This window comes from Hyperolius riggenbachi, chromosome 12, assembly GCF_040937935.1.
Source record: "Hyperolius riggenbachi isolate aHypRig1 chromosome 12, aHypRig1.pri, whole genome shotgun sequence".
Taxonomy (NCBI): domain Eukaryota; kingdom Metazoa; phylum Chordata; class Amphibia; order Anura; family Hyperoliidae; genus Hyperolius; species Hyperolius riggenbachi.
The window spans coordinates 160,128,920-160,147,813 of NC_090657.1; the positions used below are offsets into that span (position 1 = coordinate 160,128,920).

The 18,894-nt window shown below is 45.4% G+C and overlaps 2 protein-coding genes across 32 annotated transcripts in view; one reads left to right on the plus strand and one right to left on the minus strand.

Moving 5' to 3' along the window:
* GATA5 (GATA binding protein 5) overlaps positions 1–18,894 on the plus strand; it is a 2,064,317-nt gene that overhangs the window by 428,479 nt on the left and 1,616,944 nt on the right. The gene's annotated exons all lie outside the window — the stretch shown is intronic.
* The window catches only part of NTSR1 (neurotensin receptor 1), a 280,712-nt gene that overhangs the window by 1,377 nt on the left and 260,441 nt on the right, over positions 1–18,894 (minus strand). Inside the window, exon 3 of the mRNA XM_068262895.1 lies at positions 14,503–14,593. Coding sequence (XP_068118996.1) covers positions 14,503–14,593 — 91 coding nt within the window. The remainder of the gene's footprint in view (positions 1–14,502; positions 14,594–18,894) is intronic.

The window sequence follows — 18,894 nt, forward strand, 5'->3', positions numbered from 1 at the left end:
TAACATATAACTTTCCATGTTAGGGTCACAATATCTGCACTGTGTTGATGGCATAATATCTGGTCTGGTTAAATGGGAGAGGGCTGCCCATGTTAATAGGCGCTGTCTACAATATCTAGGCTCAATGTAATGTTTTTCTACATCATTTTACGTATACTCCGGCCCCCAACAGTCCGAAGTATGTTGACCCGGCCCTTTACTGAAAACATTTGGGGACCCCTACTCTATAGGATTCCCTCTTCTTAGGTAAACACGTATTTTTTGACCTGAGGTTTGCCTTGGGAACACTTTAAGTTTACAATCTCATGCCTCTATCAGTTTAAAGGACTTACAAGCCCAAATAAAAAAAAAAAAGTTCTGTACCTGCATAATTTTTGAAGGCACGGAGGACGCCATCTGCACCCTCTGTGCAGTTCCGCCAGGTTCCCGCTGCTTAATCTCCCCCCGGCCGGATCCGAACCCCACAGCCTGGGTGGGGCTCTCCCCCGATACACGCTACAGGAGACTGCCTGTAGCGTGGACCGGGGAGGGAGGCCCTAGAGCTGCGCAGCCGCACTTGCATCCGTGAGGACTGCACAGCCGCGGCCTCCTCCGGCGGTCATTTTTGAGGAGGCAGGAGAGCCCGACCCGGGCTGTGGGGTCAGGATCCGGCTGTGGGGAGATTAAGCAGCGGGGACCGGTGGAACTGCACGGAGGGCGCGGATGGCGTCCTCCATGCTTTCAAAAATCATGCAGGTACAGAACTTTAATTTGGGCTCGTAAGTCCTTTAAGGTCAATTTATGTGGTATCTATTTAACCAATGATTTTGGGAGGGTGGAAGAAACCTGTGGAAGCACAGATAGAGCTTATGATCTCCATGTAAATAGTTTTCTGCTTTGGGTATGAACCTGGGATCCTAGTGACAGTTCACCACTTACATACTGCACTAACTTAGCTCTCTGATCAACCCCTACACTAACCCTGAACTATGCATAGCACTACAAGCAGACAGCTTGTGCTATACTTCACTGGCTGCATGAACTGATGTTACTGGCCATATGAGATTCAGTGTTCACAGGGTTAATGCAAATATATACTGTTTGATTGGCTCTCATACACGTGCTAGAAACCGGCTGAGAAGGGTTGTCATGGGCGAGAAACTAGCATGTGCACAGCTGCCGCATGATGTTGCTTACCCTTTTCCCGACCGCCTAACAGTGTTGGCAAGGTGGCTCCCCCAGGACCGCCTAATGCCTTTGGCGTCAAGTCCTGGGGGCAGAGATTAGTGGGAATCGTGCGCACATCCCTGCTTGGAGTGACAAAGCTCCACTCAGTAAACAGCCTGCCAGCCGCAATCGTTGCCGGCAGGCTGAAAAAAATAAAAATAAAACGGCCACTTTTTTGTGTTGTGCAGCCTGTGATCTACCGCAGTGCTGTATGGGGGACAGGTCTGTCACCTCAAGTGTGTCACAAGCAGTTCCCTCTTATAGGCTGATGCCTGTCAGAGGTGATCAACACTGACTGGCTCTCCGGGGATAAGAAGGAAGGGTTAATTAAATAAAATACGTGATTTTATAAGAAAAAAAAAATAGCAATAAAATTATTTAAATAAAAAGAAAAATGTCAGCAGCAATCAGATGCCACCAACAGAAAGCTTTGTTGGTGGCAACAAAAGGAGGCAAGATTTGTTTGTGTGCTGAGTTGTATGGCCCTGCAGCAAGCTGTTAAAGCTGCAGTGTGCTGAATTGTAAAAAATGGCCTGGTCACTAAGGGGGTGTAAGCCTGTGGTCCTCAACTAGTTAAACAACAAGCGAGTGCGTTGTATTCTTTTGTTTTCCATACTGTGCAGGAAGCTGGTCACTCATTTGCCGTTTGTTATCCCTCCTCCCTTCTCCACAAAACAGCGCATGCTGCTCTACTATAGCTGAGCAGCTTGTCTGTACAGCACTTGTCTGCTAAACTTTCACCCCAACGATTGATCAGTGATTTTTAAGGATGAACTCTTACAAGCATATGAGGTTTCACAACCCTTTAGGACTCCCCTGCATTTGCCTATTGCCTAAAAGGAACTGCAGTGAAAATAACTTAAATAAAATTGTTTATTATTGTTTTTTTTTTTTTTTTTTTACAATATTCATTTATCGATTATTTAGTCAGTGTTAGCCTATTTTAAAATCTTTCCTCTCCCTGATGTACATTCAGGCGGTGACTTTAATCCTGGCAGGTGATCTCTACAGAACGTTTGTATATCAAGAGTTCCAAAGCCAAGCCAAGCCGGGGTTTGTAGGACTACTTATATAACTAGTTTCTCACATGATCCAAGTTTCCAATCTTGCAAATCTTGGCTCTTTATGACAGCAGCAATGATTGTCTGGATGAGATTGCTTTATTTTGTCAGCCCCCCCCCCCCTTCCTACAAAAAAGCTGCTGCATTTAAGCTGTCACACTAAGATGACACTGACATCCAACCTATGGAAATCTGTATGGAGAGGAAGATTTCTGATGTCTATTGATCTTCATCGGTGCCGCCACTCATTCGCACATAAATAATAGAGTAAAAGGTACAGAATGGTATTTACATTCATTATGAATCTACATCGCTTGCTGCAGCAGGAATTATCAGGTCTCTTCTCAGCCGCTGGCACCTAATATCGAATCACGATAATGAATAGTGCATTCAGGCAAACAACGTGAACAAAGACCAAAGAGAACTAATCCACAAATGGTTCCCATCCTCCTGACGGGGCCTGACCTCCTGTTTTGCAATATTTGACCTTGTTTTTTAAGCTGGGAGCTTGGCCAAGCGGCAATCCATTGCCCAGAGAGAACACAGCGGCGTTTCTGCAGTGTGTGCATGTTGAGGGGGACGGCAGGCTATAAACATCGTGCTCAATAATTCAGCACGCAGCTGTAGCACTCAACAGCGTCAAAAGTGTGGTTCTGAGACGACGATATTAAAGGACCAATATTGCGAAAAATTTAAAATACATGAAAACATGTAAGTAAAAAGTACATTTTTTCCCTGAGTAAAATGAGCTATAAATTACTTCTCTCTTATGTTGCTGTCAATTTCAGTAAGAAGTAGAAAACTGACAGAACTGACAGGTTTTGGACTAGCCCATCTCGTCTTCAAAATAACTCAGTGAATTCCAGTTGCTTACTCCAGGTGACTGCGTAGTGTACAAACAGGGGTGGGGGGGGGGGGGGGGAGGTTGTTTCCATCTTTATATAGATCCTTTCCAGGGAGTTTTTGTAAAGAAAAAAATAAATACATCCCCCATGATGAAATATACTAGTCAAAAACCTGTCAGTTCCATCAAATTTCTTCTAACTACTATGACAGAAACGTAGGACAAAAATAATTTATAGCTCATTTTACTCTGGAAGAAACATAAATCTTATTTGTATGTGAATACATGTATTATGAAATTTACAGTTTTTCACATTAGTGGTCCTTTAACAAGGCAAAAACCATTTGACAGCGTGCAAAGCTGACGGGTCTAAAGCCTTGCTTTCTATCTGAAATATACCTAATGAAAAGCCAGCTCCATCCCAGGTTGGGACTGATGGTGTCAATCAGCTGATAAAATCCCTCAGAAGCCTCTTATGGAGATTTCCCTTGGGCTTGAGGCCTTTAGCCTTTCCACGAGGCAATGATGGTGGAGTATTTGCACCTGGATCTTAAATTGATTTATCTATGTGCAGATTGTGATATTCCGTCAAGTGATTGGTGCACCTGTATGGAGAGTGTGGTGTTCAGTCATGTTAGTAGAGCAGACTATGGAAATCCTGAAGCTCTGACAAGTCGCCTTCTCTTCATTCCATATCATTCTATTGATCATCTCCCTGTATACTAGGTGATATTTTGTCACCTCCACACCTCATGGAAACTTCTTCAGTTCAAATTAAGTCAAACATACATACAGAAGCATGGCTAGAAATCATGGGGAACACCAGCAAAACTTTAATGTGGATGCCCAATGTTGGCACAGCTTTGGTGGTGAGCCCACAGCCCAGCAAGCGAAACAAGGACTGAGCCCAAAGCCCAGCGCGCAAAGCAAGGGCTGAGCCCAAAGCCCAGCAATTGGGGTTTCACCACAATATCAGCCACACAGATGATCTATTTGAGAAAAGGTAAAGATTTCTCTTGGCAAAGGGGGCATCGGCTTCAAATGTTTATCATATTCATTTTGGGTGACATTTTTCTAACTATCACTGTACAGATGGAGAGGGGAGGAGGGAGAAGCTACAACAGCAGTTGGAAAAAGCATTATGCAACTTGACAGATTGCAGAAGAGGGAAGAACTATTATCGAGGGACTCGTGTACTAACACTAGATTGTCACACAAGACTGCCATGGAGGTGTCATTTCAGGCCACAAAAATCTAGCATCTACCTGCTTTTATAAGTTATTAGCAAGCAGGACGAACACTATGGCCAGGAAAGTAGCATTTTACAAGTACGATCGCGGCACTACCCTCTGTTCTCCTTACACTTCAAGCTTCAACTTGGCCTTGACTGTCATTTTTCACACATAATTAATTGAACTTAGATTTCTAAAACAAGACTTGCTATATGGCTGAGTTTGGCTGTACGTCAAAAACAACGTGTCATTGCTAAGAAGCGGGTTGATGCAACAATACAGCTGCCCACCTCCTCATAGCTGAACTCAAGTCCCAGAGTGATGACATCAAAGGAACCTTCATGAGTCTTGGTGAGTTTGAGGGAGTGGGGGTGGGGGGAACCAGCTTTGAGTTAGTTATTGAGGGCGACAGAGGCAGAGAAAGCCCCGATATACCCTGTGTACAAGGTATGACGCTCTGCGGTTCCCGAAAAAAACGCTTATACGTCTTGTGAGCGATAAACGCACGTTTCATCGCAAATACCAAAATGACAGTTTAAATAAACTGTATTTCTCATTCTCCAAAGAGCTGGAGGAATCTTTTCATGGTAAGGTAGTTAGCATCCACGTGTGAAAAGCCCTCTGCCAGCACATGGGACCCCCTGAGATGTTTATATTCTCATTCATCACAGATAAGCTTGACAAAATTCCATAAAAGCCCTCTTTCTTGAGACCTGTAGGCACCAATCTCAGCAGGGTTTGTCACCTGGCCCCATGTCCTGAGAGATCAAAAGAATCCATCCCAGCTGACTAAAGGTGGCCACACATGATACAATAAAATGATCCGATTTTATGGCAATTCGATAAAAATGATCGGCTCTTCCGAAAAAATCGAAAGCTTTTTTTTCATTTGACTGAAAAATCCGATCGGATTTCCCGTTTTCTTCGATTTTTATCTATCCAGAATGCCAGATATTCTAAAGATTGTATGGTGTGTGTTAGATTGTCAATTTATTAACCACTTCCCGACCGCCGTATGTACAATTGGCGGCCGGGAAGTGCACCCCGCAAGGACCGCCGTATTGACAAATGGCGGCGGTCCTTGTAGGGGCATGGGCGGAGCGATCGCGTCATCCGTGACGCGATCCTCCGCCTCCGCCTGGCGCCGCTCACCCGCCGCAACATCCCGCCGGCCATACGGAAGCGCCGGCGGGATGTTAACCCGACGATCGCCGCATACAAAGTGTATAATACACTTTGTAATGTTTACAAAGTGTATTATACAGGCTGCCTCCTGCCCTGGTGGTCCCAGTGTCCGAGGGACCACCAGGGCAGGCTGCAGCCACCCTAGTCTGCACCAAGCACACTGATTTCCCCCCCCCCCCCTGCCCCAGATCGCCCACAGCACCCATCAGACCCCCCCCCTGCCCACCCCCCAGACCCCTGTTTGCACCCAATCACCCCCCTAATCACCCATCAATCACTCCCTGTCACTATCTGTCAACGCTATTTTTTTTTTACCCCCCCCCCCTGCCCCCTGCTCCCTCCTGATCACCCCCCCACCCCTCAGATTCTCCCCAGACCCCCCCCCCCCATGTACTGTATGCATCTATCCCCCCTGATCACCTGTCAATCACCTGTCAATCGCCTGTCAATCACCCATCAATCACCCCCTGTCACTGCCACCCATCAATCAGCCCCTAACCTGCCCCTGGCGGGCAATCTGATCACCCACCCACACCAATAGATCGCCCGCAGATCCGACATCAGATCACCTCCCAAATCCATTGTTTACATCTATTCTCTCCTCTAAACACCCACTAATTACCCATCAATCACCCATCAATCACCCCCTATCACCACCTGTCACTTTTACCTATCAGATCAGACCCTAATCTGCCCCTTGCGGGCACCCAATCACCCGCCCACACGCTCAGATTGCCCTCTGACCCCCCCCTTATCAATTCACCAGTGCATTAATTACATCTGTTCTTCCCAGTAATAACCCACTGATCACCTGTCAATCACCTGCCAATCACCTATCACCCATCAATCACCCCCTGTCACTGCCACCCATCAATCAGCCCCTAACCTGCCCCTTGCGGGCAATCTGATCACCCACCCACACCATTAGATTGCCCGCAAACCCGCTGTCAGATTACCTCCCAAATGTATTGTTTACATCTGTTATCTTCTCTAAACACCCACTAATTACCCATCAATCACCCCCTATCACCACCTGTCACTGTTACCTATCAGATCAGACCCTAATCTGCCCCTTGCGGGCACCCAATCACCCGCCCACACGCTCAGATTGCCCTCAGACCCCCCCCCCTTATCAATTCGCCAGTGCATTAATTACATCTGTCCTTCCCTGTAATAACCCACTGATCCCCTTTTCAATCACCTGTCAATCACCTGTCAATCACCCATCAATCACCCCCTGTCACTGCCACCCATCAATCAGCCCCTAACCTGCCCCTTGCGGGCAATCTGATCACCCACCCACACCAATAGATCGCCCGCAGATCCGACATCAGATCACCACCCAAGCACAGCGTTTACATCTATTCTCTCCTCTAAACACCCACTAATTACCCATCAATCACCCCCTATCACCACCTGTCACTGTTACCCATCAGATCAGACCCTAATCTGCCCCTTTGCGGGCACCCAATCACCCGCCTACACGCTCAGATTGCCCTCAGACCCACCCTTATCAATTCGCCAGGGCATTATTTACATCTGTCCTTCCCTGTAATAACCCACTGATTACCTGTCAATCACCTGTCAATCACCCATCAATCACCCCCTGTCACTGCCACCCATCAATCACCCCCTGTCACTGCCACCCATCAATCAGCCCCTAACCTGCCCCTTGCGGGCAAACTGATCACCCACCCACACCAATAGATCGCCCGCAGATCTGACATCAGATCACAACCCAAGCGCAGTGTTTCCATCTATTTTCTCCTCTAAACACCCACTAATTACCCATCAATCACCCCCTATCACCACCTGTCACTGTTACCCATCAGATCAGACCCTAATCTGCCCCTTGCGGGCACCCAATCACCCGCCTACACGCTCAGATTGCCCTCAGACCCCCCCTTATCAATTCGCCAGGGCAATATTTACATCTGTTCTCCCCTGTAATAACCCACTGATTACCTGTCAATCACCCATTAATCACCCCCTGTCACTGCCACCCATCAATCACCCCCTGTCACTGCCACCCATCAATCACCCGCTGTCACTGCCACCCATCAATCAGCCCCTAACCTGCCCCTTGCGGGCAATCTGATCACCCACCCACACCAATAGATCGCCCGCAGATCCGACGTCCGATCACCTCCCAAGTGCAGTGTTTACATCTGTTCTCTACCCTAAACACCCACTAATTACCCATCAATCACCCCCTGTCACTGCTACCTATCAGATTAGACCCCTATCTGCCCCTAGGGCACTCAATCACCCGCCCACACCCTCAGAATGCCCTCAGACCCCAGCCCTGATCACCTCGCCAGTGCATTGCTTGCATCTATTCCCCCCTCTAATCACACCTTGAGACACCCATCAATCACCTCCTGTCACCCCCTAGCACACCTACCCATCAGATCAGGCCCTAATTTGCCCCGTGTGGGCTCCTGATCACTCGGCCAAACCCTCAGATCCCCCTCAGACCCCCTTCCGATCACCTCCCCAGTGCATTGATTGCATCTATTTTCCCCTCTAACCACCCCCTGAGACACCCATCAATCACCTCCTGTCACCCCCCCAAGCACTCCTATCCATCAGATCAGGCCCAATACAACCTGTCATCTAAAAGGCCACCCTGCTTATGACCGGTTCCACAAAATTCGGCCCCTCATAGACCACCTGTCATCAAAATTTGCAGATGCTTATACCCCTGAACAGTCATTTTGAGACATTTGGTTTCCAGACTACTCACGGTTTTGGGCCCGTAAAATGCCAGGGCGGTATAGGAACCCCACAAGTGACCCCATTTTAGAAAAAAAGACACCCAAAGGTATTCTGTTAGGTGTATGACGAGTTCATAGAAGATTTTATTTTCTGTCAAAAGTTAGCGGAAATTGATTTTTATTGGGTTTTTTTCACAAAGTGTCATTTTCCACTAACTTGTGACAAAAAATAAAATCTTCTATGAACTCGCCATACACCTAACGGAATACCTTGGGGTGTCTTCTTTCTAAAATGGGGTCACTTGTGGGGTTCCTATACTGCCCTGGCATTTTAGGGGCCCTAAACCGTGAGGAGTAGTCTAGAAAACAAATGCCTCAAAATGACCTGTGAATAGGACGTTGGGCCCCTTAGCGCACCTAGGCTGCAAAAAAGTGTCACACACGTGGTACCGCCGTACTCAGGAAAAGTAGTATAATGTGTTTTGGGGTGTATTTTTACACATACCCATGCTGGGTGGGAGAAATTTCTATGTAAATGGACAATTGTGTGTAAAAAAAATCAAACAATTGTCATTTACAGAGATATTTCTCCCACTTAGCATGGGTATGTGTAAAAATACACCCCAAAACACATTATACTACTTCTCCTGAGTACGGCGGTACCACATGTGTGGCACTTTTTTACACCCTAAGTACGCTAAGGGGCCCAAAGTCCAATGAGTACCTTTAGGATTTCACAGGTCATTTTGCGACATTTGGTTTCAAGACTACTCCTCGCGGCTTAGGGCCCCTAAAATGCCAGGGCAGTATAGGAACCCCACAAATGACCCCATTCTAGAAAGAAGACACCCCAAGGTATTCCGTTAGGAGTATGGTGAGTTCATAGAAGATTTTATTTTTTGTCACAAGTTAGCGGAAAATGACACTTTGTGAAAAAAAACAATTAAAATCAATTTCTGCTAACTTGTGACAAAAAAATTAAAACTTCTATGAACTCACCATACTCCTAACGGAATACCTTGGGGTGTCTTCTTTCTAAAATGGGGTCATTAGTGGGGTTCCTACACTGCCCTGGCATTTTAGGGGCCCTAAACCGTGAGGAGTAGTCTTGAAACAAAAATGACCTGTGAAATCCTAAAGGTACTCATTGGACTTTGGGCCCCTTAGCGCAGTTAAGAGTGCAAAAAAGTGCCACACATGTGGTATCGCCGTACTCGGGAGAAGTAGTACAATGTGTTTTGGGGTGTATTTTTACACCTACCCATGCTGGGTGGGAGAAATACCTCTGTAAATGGCAATCTTTTGATTTTTTTACACACAATTGTCCATTTACAGAGGTATTTCTCCCACCCAGCATGGGTATGTGTAAAAATACACCCCAAAACACATTGTACTACTTCTCCCGAGTACGGCGATACCACATGTGTGGCACTTTTTTGCACCCTAACTGCGCTAAAGGGCCCAAAGTCTAATGAGTACCTTTAGGATTTCACAGGTCATTTTGAGAAATTTCGTTTCAAGACTACTCCTCACGGTTTAGGGCCCCTAAAATGCCAGGGCAGTATAGGAACCCCACAAATGACCCCATTTTAGAAAGAAGACACCCCAAGGTATTCCGTTAGTAGCATAGCGAGTTCATAGAAGATTTTATTTTTTGTTACAAGTTAGCGGAAATTGATTTTAATTGTCTTTTTTCACAAAGTGTCATTTTCCGCTAACTTGTGACAAAAAATAAAATCTTCTATGAACTCACCATACTCCTAACGGAATACCTTGGGGTGTCTTCTTTCTAAAATGGGGTCATTTGTGGGGTTCCTATACTGCCCTGGCATTTTAGGGGCCCTAAACCGTGAGGAGTAGTGTTGAAACGAAATTTCTCAAAATGACCTGTGAAATCCTAAAGGTACTCATTGGACTTTGGGCCCTTTAGCGCAGTTAGGGTGCAAAAAAGTGCCACACATGTGGTATCGCAGTACTCAGGAGAAGTAGTATAATGTGTTTTGGGGTGTATTTTTACACATACCCATGCTGAGTGGGAGGAAGATCTCTGTAAATGGACAATTGTGTGTAAAAAAAAAAATAACAAATTGTCATTTACAGAGATATTTCTCCCTCCCAGCATGGGTATGTGTAAAAATACACCCCAAAACACATTATACTACTTCTCCTGAGTACGGCAATACCACATGTGTGGCACTTTTTTGCAGCCTAACTGCGCTAAGGGGCCCAAAGTCCAATGAGCACCTTTAGGCTTTACAGGGGTGCTTACAATTTAGCACCCCCCAAAATGTCAGGACAGTAAACACACCCCACAAATGACCCCATTTTGGAAAGTAGACCCTTCAAGGTATTCAGAGAGGGGCATGGTGAGTCCGTGGCAGATTTCATTTTTTTTTGTCGCAAGTTAGAAGAAATGGAAACTTTTTTGTTTTGTTTTGTTTTGTCACAAAGTGTCATTTTCCGCTTACTTGTGACAAAAAATAATATCTTCTATGAACTCACTATGCCTCTCAGTGAATACTTTGGGATGTCTTCTTTCCAAAATGGGGTCATTTGGGGGGTATTTATACTATCCTGGAATTCTAGCCCCTCATGAAACATGACAGGGGGTCAGAAAAGTCATAGATGCTTGAAAATGGGAAAATTCACTTTTTGCACCATAGTTTGTAAACGCTATAACTTTTACCCAAACCAATAAATATACACTGAATGGGTTTTTTTTTATCCAAAACATGTTTGTCCACATTTTTCGCGCTGCATGTATACAGAAATTTTACTTTATTTGAAAACTGTCAGCACAGAAAGTTAAAAAAATCTTTTTTTTGCCAAAATTCATGTCTTTTTTGCTGAATATAATAAAAAGTAAAAATCGCAGGAGCAATCAAATAGCACCAAAAGAAAGCTTTATTAGTGACAAGAAAAGGAGCCAAAATTCATTTAGGTGGTAGGTTGTATGAGCGAGCAATAAACCGTGAAAGCTGCAGTGGTCTGAATGGAAAAAAAGTGGCCGGTCCTTAAGGGGTAGAAAGCCCTAGGTCCTTAAGTGGTTAATATACACACCCTAGCAATTTTGTCAGAGTTTCCAATCATTTTTATCATAATTGGGGAAAAATTGAACATACGTGTGTGGTACATTGTTCATATTTTTAAAATGTTACAATCAGCCAGAAAAATTTATTGCAATTCTTAAATTGAACAGATATTTAAAAAATTGTATGGTGTGTGGCCACCTTAAGGCCTTGAAACAGCTGATCCCCATGTGACCCTGGGATGCCCAATATTCATATGTTCTCCACATTTTCCTCATAATTCATGGCATAGAAAGTTCCTAGGCCACTGAAAAGTGCACAAGTTCTGAGGTTCAACTTGGTGCCGGTGCTGAGAAAGTTTGGACAAGCTAGATGCTTCCGAACCCAGGCTACAAAGGGGAAAAGTAAAAAACTGTTATGAGTCATATCTGGTCCTCATGTTTAGTACCAAATGATTTCTAAAATTATGCTGATTGATATACAATCTAGGGGCTTGATTCCCAAACCCGTGCTAACTGTTTAGCACGAGCGTGCTAAACAGTTAGTACGTGAAGTGCCGCTCGCGGACTTTTGCACGCGATAACTCGGACTGTTGCACGCGATCGGTGTACGCCGATCGCGTGCAAAAGTCTGTGTGATCGCGTGCAAAAGTCTGCGATCGTGGCACTTTGTGTGCGCAAAAGTCCGCGAGCGGCACGCCCTGTTCCAACCTCCCAAGGCTGGACTTGTGAAAGTGTTATAACTCCTCCCACCTACAGTGAGGAACAAAACACCTTGACACACTAAGTCCAGTGTCCATCATCTAAAATCTTGTCGAAGAACATCCCGGCAGCCAGCTGGACCCTGGCAAATCCCTTGGATTAAAACAAACAAACCGAGAGCCCGGATATAGTGTAGTAGGTTTTAGCCCAGGATGAACGTAATGAAAGGTAAGTATTATACTTACAAACATGGGTTACCGCTAAGGCAACCACTGTATAGGCAGGTGGGGAGTATAAACCTGTCCCCACTCAGGATTAAGATGTCGCTCTCTGTGAAAGAAGAAAAGAGGGTATATCGCCCTTCCACCAAGGGTGGTTCACTGGATGAATCGAAGTACAGAGGTGCCAAACCCGTTCTGGACCTTGAGCTGTGTGATACTCCTGTTGTTTAATGCCTGAAGAAGCGGGTTTATGCCCGTGAAACGCGTCGCAGTGTTCCTTGGAGTATGTAAATACATTTTTGCTGACTTTAATCGACAGCATCGTGTCTGTTTTGGGTTGGTTGGTCCACCACCACCACCTAGAATTTTAAACATTTTAATATCTTTTATCCTACTGGCGCCTCTGTACTTCGACTCTTGGATTATTTCTCATGGCAATCGCCGTCTTGGACTTTCCGCCAAAGACTTGCGATTGCCGCATGGACTACCAATAACGGTATTTGAACTGTACATTAAGACATTCTGTTTCTTTTCATCTCTATTCTCTTTCTATCAAACCAATCTGTTCTGCCGGACAGGTATATTTATCTGTGGGCTAGATTAGGCTGTGTGTATGAAGTTTTAGAATAAAAACTAACGATTTCATCGTTCAGTCTTGTGCCTGTTCTGGTCATCTGATTGTTGCTACAACGAATCTGCCCTCTGAAGAGTCAGTCATACTACCGCATTGTTTTATTATTTTCTTATAAATTGCTGATTTGCTAGCTAGGTTGTAAATAACCGTTTCTTCCTTTTAGAGTAGCTAGTTGGAGACTGTCCGCTCCATTCAACCGGACAGTGGTGGCAGTGAAATTACCTGATTTCCAGCGCGAAATTGATATTTTTATTTTACCGATTGTACATCCAGTCGTGATTGTACATGTATGGGCACCTCCAACCAATCTTAACCGTTTACTACGCACACAGTGAATTTGCCTCCAGCAGTCCCTAGTGCATGAGACCTGCATGGCAACAGTGGCCTAGTAATACAGGATTGGTGAGTGATTGTCACATTACATATTGTCGGCAGCTGCGCGACCAATCTCTATTGTCCGTCTGCACACCGTACTTCCTGCGTATGCTAACGGGAGCAGAGTAGACGGGATTGGCACGCTCTGTCACATTAACTACCTTCTTCTGACAATCCAGCAACCGGTCTTAATTGTCAGTCTGCTCACCGTACTTCGCTAACGGGAGCAGATTAGACGGGATCGCGGAGCTGGATTGTCACACAAGGCTTTGGTTAGTTGACCCCAAGTTAAAGAAGCATTAGAGGTTCAGTTACGCAAGCATCAGAATTCATGTGTAGTATCTGTTTTCAGCCCACTTCGGAGATGGAAGTTGTGTTTAACCTCATGTTAACCTCAAAAAGGCAAAAACACAGAACACCGAAAGGCAATCTTTTGATATAAGTAGGTAAACCGGAACAAAGGTATAATAATACATGGTATTCATAAGCAGGGGTTGCCTAGGCAACCACTGTACTTCTCAGGTGAAGATACTGACCCCATCCCCACTTGGATGAATCTCTCAAGAAAGATGTGTTTGCACTCCTATAAAACTGATAATCTTTGAAAACCGGGATTATCTACCTTCTAGCAGAGGTACATGGCTAAAACTATAATATAGAAGGTGCCCTGGAGTCACGGAGGCACTCTTATGACCTGAAGAAATGGGTTTCATCTCGTAAAACATGTCCACAAGGTCAATACTAACAAAAACATCATTTCCATCATTGCTGACATAATTTAGTAAGTAGGTCAACCTCCCTGTAAACTGTTTTAAATTCTGTTATACATCCAGGGAGCCTCCTCTGACTTTCAGATGTACCTACTTATGGTCCAGACATGACTAAGTGACATGACTAATGCTGGGAATACACGTTAAGTTTTTACTTTAGATAGATGGGTTCGATAGATAAATTCCAACCTGTCGGATCTGGTCGATTCTACTTTCGTTTCGATTCTCCTCATTCAAGTGAATGTAATTGGTAAGAAAAGATAAGGAATCGAGAGGGGAATCGAGCAGTGAATCGAGAGTAGAATCTATCGAAAGCGAAAACGACGGCAAAAACGAACGCAAAAACGCATCGTGTATTCCCGGCATAAGTGTCATATCCTTACTGTGGAGATGAGCATTGATTAGATGTTTAGCATGAGTGAGGTAAGGCTGAGATCATCCAACTCCCACCCTATGAATGTATTACACATACAGTAAACACAGAATTGACCATGGTCATTATAAAGATGCTCCAACATGGTACTTACTCTGTCCAGAGATCTTCTGGAACGTAGCAGAACATCAATCTTCTCACATGATAAGGAAGCCAACAGACAACAAATGCGATGACCACAACACCTGCAGAAAGAAGACACTGTGATTGCTCTATGACAATAAACATACACAGACTACTCAAGAAGAGCTCTAATTTGAAGGAAAAAGGAGATGCAGTAAAATGACGAACCGCAGAAATCACAAAACACAGTCAGTTATCAACATCACACGCTGGACATATTTGTCTCATAGTTGCACGAGAGCCCAATAAAAAGTTAGGTGGCTACTATCTGTCCAATTTTTAGCGAAGAATCGTTTGCGCAATTAGATAATTGTGGCCAGACTGACAAAAAATAAACTCAGTTGATCCCAGTCAACTGCAAATGATTCTTAAAGAGATCGTTCAATGCAATTTTGTCGATCAGGATAACCTTTTTTATAATCAGTTGTGATGGCTAAAAACTTTATATTGGTTCATTCATGGTGAAAGAATCGATGCATTATTGTATATCACAACTAGTGATGTTAGTGAACACTTTGTCAGCGAATAGCTATGGGCAGCCTGACCCCTGTACTACTTCCGGGTCACGATGCCCCACAGTACTACGCATGCCCTGGCCAAGACGTGTTCATTAGTACACATTCCCTGGCTCGACGATGTGCGTCCTTGATTGTGCGCTTGAGGCCAGGCATGCTTTGTGACGTCACGCTCATGCGCAAAGTGTGCCCAGACACAGGCGCACAATCAAGGACGTGCACCGCCGGGCATGCGTACTAATGAACGCATCCGGCCCAGGGCATGCGTACTACTGCGCAACATTGCAACCTGGAAGTAGTACAGGGGCCAGGCTGCCCATAGCTTCGCGGTGAGCAGTTCGACTTACTGCTCGCTACATCACTAATCACAACATGTTATTTTCAATACCATTTATCTGATCACTAGAACAATACATTTTACTGAAGAATCTTTTCAGTGAACATATATTTGTGATCGGATTGGCAGAAAATAAACTACGTTGATGTCTCCAATCGACTGCAAACGACTCTAAAAATGATTGACGGCTATTTTGTCCATCGGAAAAACTATTTTCATAATCGGTTGGTATGGATAGTAAGTACAGATTGGTTCGTTGATGGTGTCAATTAATGTATTACGACATTTTGTTATCACATTTATCTGATCACTCAAACATTTCTTTGCTGAATATTGGACCATTAGAGGCCAACCTGAGGGGTGGTTATGTGCTTGGCCAAAACCAGAAATCAGCCGTTTCTAGAATTGGCCGGCCGTTTCTAGAACTGGCCGATTTGATGTCGGCCAAACTCCAAAATGCTGGGAATTTCTGACATTGGCCGGCCAGTTCTAGAAACGGCCAAAGTCAGTCCGCCAAAGTCCAAAACGCACAAATCCCAGAACATCCCGGGTCCTGTCCAGCACCATGAATGGCACTCGGAACTTCCTCTCTGCTCTGAAATATACAGCATAATAATCTTATTAAAGAAAAGCATTTCTTAGTTACAGCTGATACAAATCCTGCAATAAATCTGCATTGTGTCTACATCCTGCTTTCTTGAGAGCAGACATATTGTTAACATCCTGTGCTTTTTAATTAGCTGCACTGCTGTGGCAGTCAGGGGAGAGATCAAATTACAGTGTTGATTAGTCACCGATGAAGGGGGATGCATGGCTGGGGGGTGCTTTGCGGGGTGCTATGCGTGGCTGGAGAAGGGCTTTGCATGGCTGGGGGAATTTGCTGGGCGGTTTTCATGACTGGGGGGGGGGGGGGGATTTGCTGGGCGTTTTGCATGGCTGGGGGGGATATGCTGGGCCCTTTGCATGGCCGGGGGGCTTTGCTGGGCACTGTGCATGGCTGAGGTAGTTTTGCATGGCTGTGGGGGGTGGGGGCTTTTCTGGGTGCTTTGCATGGCGGAGGGATTTGCTGTGCGTTTTGCAAGGCTGGGGGGGCTGCCTGCGCTATTTGCAGACCTCAGATCAGGGCGACCAGAGCGGCGGAGAGAAGCAGAGCAGCGCGCACGCTACCCGCCCTGGCCCATACACTTCACATGCGGACGTGAGCAATGACGTCACTTAAGCATGGAAGTGTATGCGTCTTGCGGGTCGCGTGTGCGCTGCTCTGCCTCTCTGGTCCGGGTCGTCCTGATGTAAGGTTTGAGTAGTGCAGGCAGCGGGGGAGAGGTGAGCGGGACTTTGGGACTTGGCTGGCCAAACTTAGCCAGAACGCGTTCTGGCTGACCAAAGTCTGCAGGGAAGGTTTATTTTGAACATTGGCCGCATCAGCCGGCCACTTCTAGATTTGACCGACCAGCACCCGAAGTGGCCAGACTTCAGGTTCTGGCCGTAACATATGCAATAAACTGCGTTAAGCCGAATAATGTGCGTAAAATTTTACCGCAGGATGAGTAGTGCCTAACACATGGCATGTAATATGTATTGCATTCTGCTCTACTCATGTGGTAAAACTTTACACACGATTCTACTTAGCGCAGTTTATTGCATACAACCCTAAGCCTTGTTCATATCATGCGCTGCTGTGCGCATGTTAGCAGCATGTATGATGTGCGACACGCAAGAATAGCAGAAGGGCATAGACAGCACTTCTGCCGTTCCCATCATAGGAGCTGCGCAGCAGTACAATGCGCTATCACAGTGCCGCGTGCATTTTTTTGGGAAGCGCATCGCTGACCTATTCACTGTAATGAATGGGATCAGCAGCGCATAGCGGCACAGGTGGTGTGTGATTATACGCATTGCGATTGCACAGCCATCTACGCAAAATTATGTAAACAAGGCCTAAAGGTGCGTACACAGCTTTGATGGTTGTCACTCGTCCCAACCCCCTTGGCATTGGCCATAGCAGGGGGTCAGTTGATCCGCTGAGTGGATTGTTTGCAGGTTGGGGTCAGGGGTCACGAGCCTCTGTACACACGCCTGATTATTTGCGGTCGTCAGTCGCCTCAGCTGACTTTAATCAGGCATGTGCACGAGCCTTAAGAAATTTACAACATAAAAAGGTGTTGTTATCAGTAACCAGTGGCGTAGCAATAGTGAATGCAGAAGTTGCGGCTGCACCTGGACCAGAGGGACTCACTAGGGGCCCTCCTGCATCCATCTTGTTAGCTTTGCATTGGTGCTATGCTGGTAATGATCACCTCTGTGTGTGCATTGCATGGAAGTAATTGTTTTTTTACTCCGATTACACCTCTGAGACACTGAAACTGTCACTGGTAGGTTTTAGGGCTTTATATCAATAGATTGCTTGGGGCCCCATGTAAAACTTGCACTGGGACCCCAAGCTCTTTAACTATGCCACTGGCAGTAACTGATTGGAATCTCCTATGTTCTCTGAAAATAGGATGGAGAAGATTTGACATAAGCAGAACAAACTTTACTTCCACATACATTTTTCTGCATACGGCGCCTAGAGATCTGGAGATATCGATAAAGTTTTTTACAAATGCATCTTTGATGCTAGCAAATGAAGGCTAGTTGGTGTTTATATTATTATTCTCTATAACACAGATTTTTACATCCTGCCGGTCCCACGTCTGGGACTGGGTCCAGCATATTTATAAAGTGCTGGGATACAAATGGTTATGCCGATCGCCATGACTACGAGGAGACTCTACTATGTACTGCGGTGAAGAAACTATAACGCAATAAACATCTAAACGGATGCTAAATCTAAAATACGGGGGGAATGCAAAAACCAGGATTCATTATATATGATTACACTTCCACATCTACGGTAAATGCAAAACCAACATCCATTATATATGAATAGACTTACACATGTATGTGGATCTCTGCGGTTGCTAGTTCCTCAAGGCAGCAAACAACGCACCGCTAGAGCTGGGAAGGTTGCTGCGCCACTAGTGACACAAGAAAGCCAGCAGCGGGAAACAGAAGCCATCATACTTCACATGTTATTATGCATACATGCAAACATAATGGGTACCTCCACAATGTCTCCTTCACACACAGCCCTCCCTCCACCAACATCGTTTTTTTTTTTAGCACAAATTCGAAAAAAATACTTAAGTATGATTACTAAGGTATTACAATGGTAGTTGTAAGCCTCTTACAAATGCAAGATGAAACTCGACCAAAACTCAGCCAGCAAGACTCCCTTCTCCACCCCACAAGAATGCAGTGCCTTAGTGTCTTTATCCCCTCAAGATAAAGAGCAGAGCGGTGTCAGCGTCATATATTACCTTGACCCATGCATTTCCCATCTGTGCATGTCATGTGATAAGCATCAAGAGTCACGAGGAGGTAGGCTGTATGGCGGCTACAGAGAGGAGTAAAGACATGGCGTTCTGCGGGAACAAGGTAATGTATGACACTTCTGCTGCTCTGCACCTTG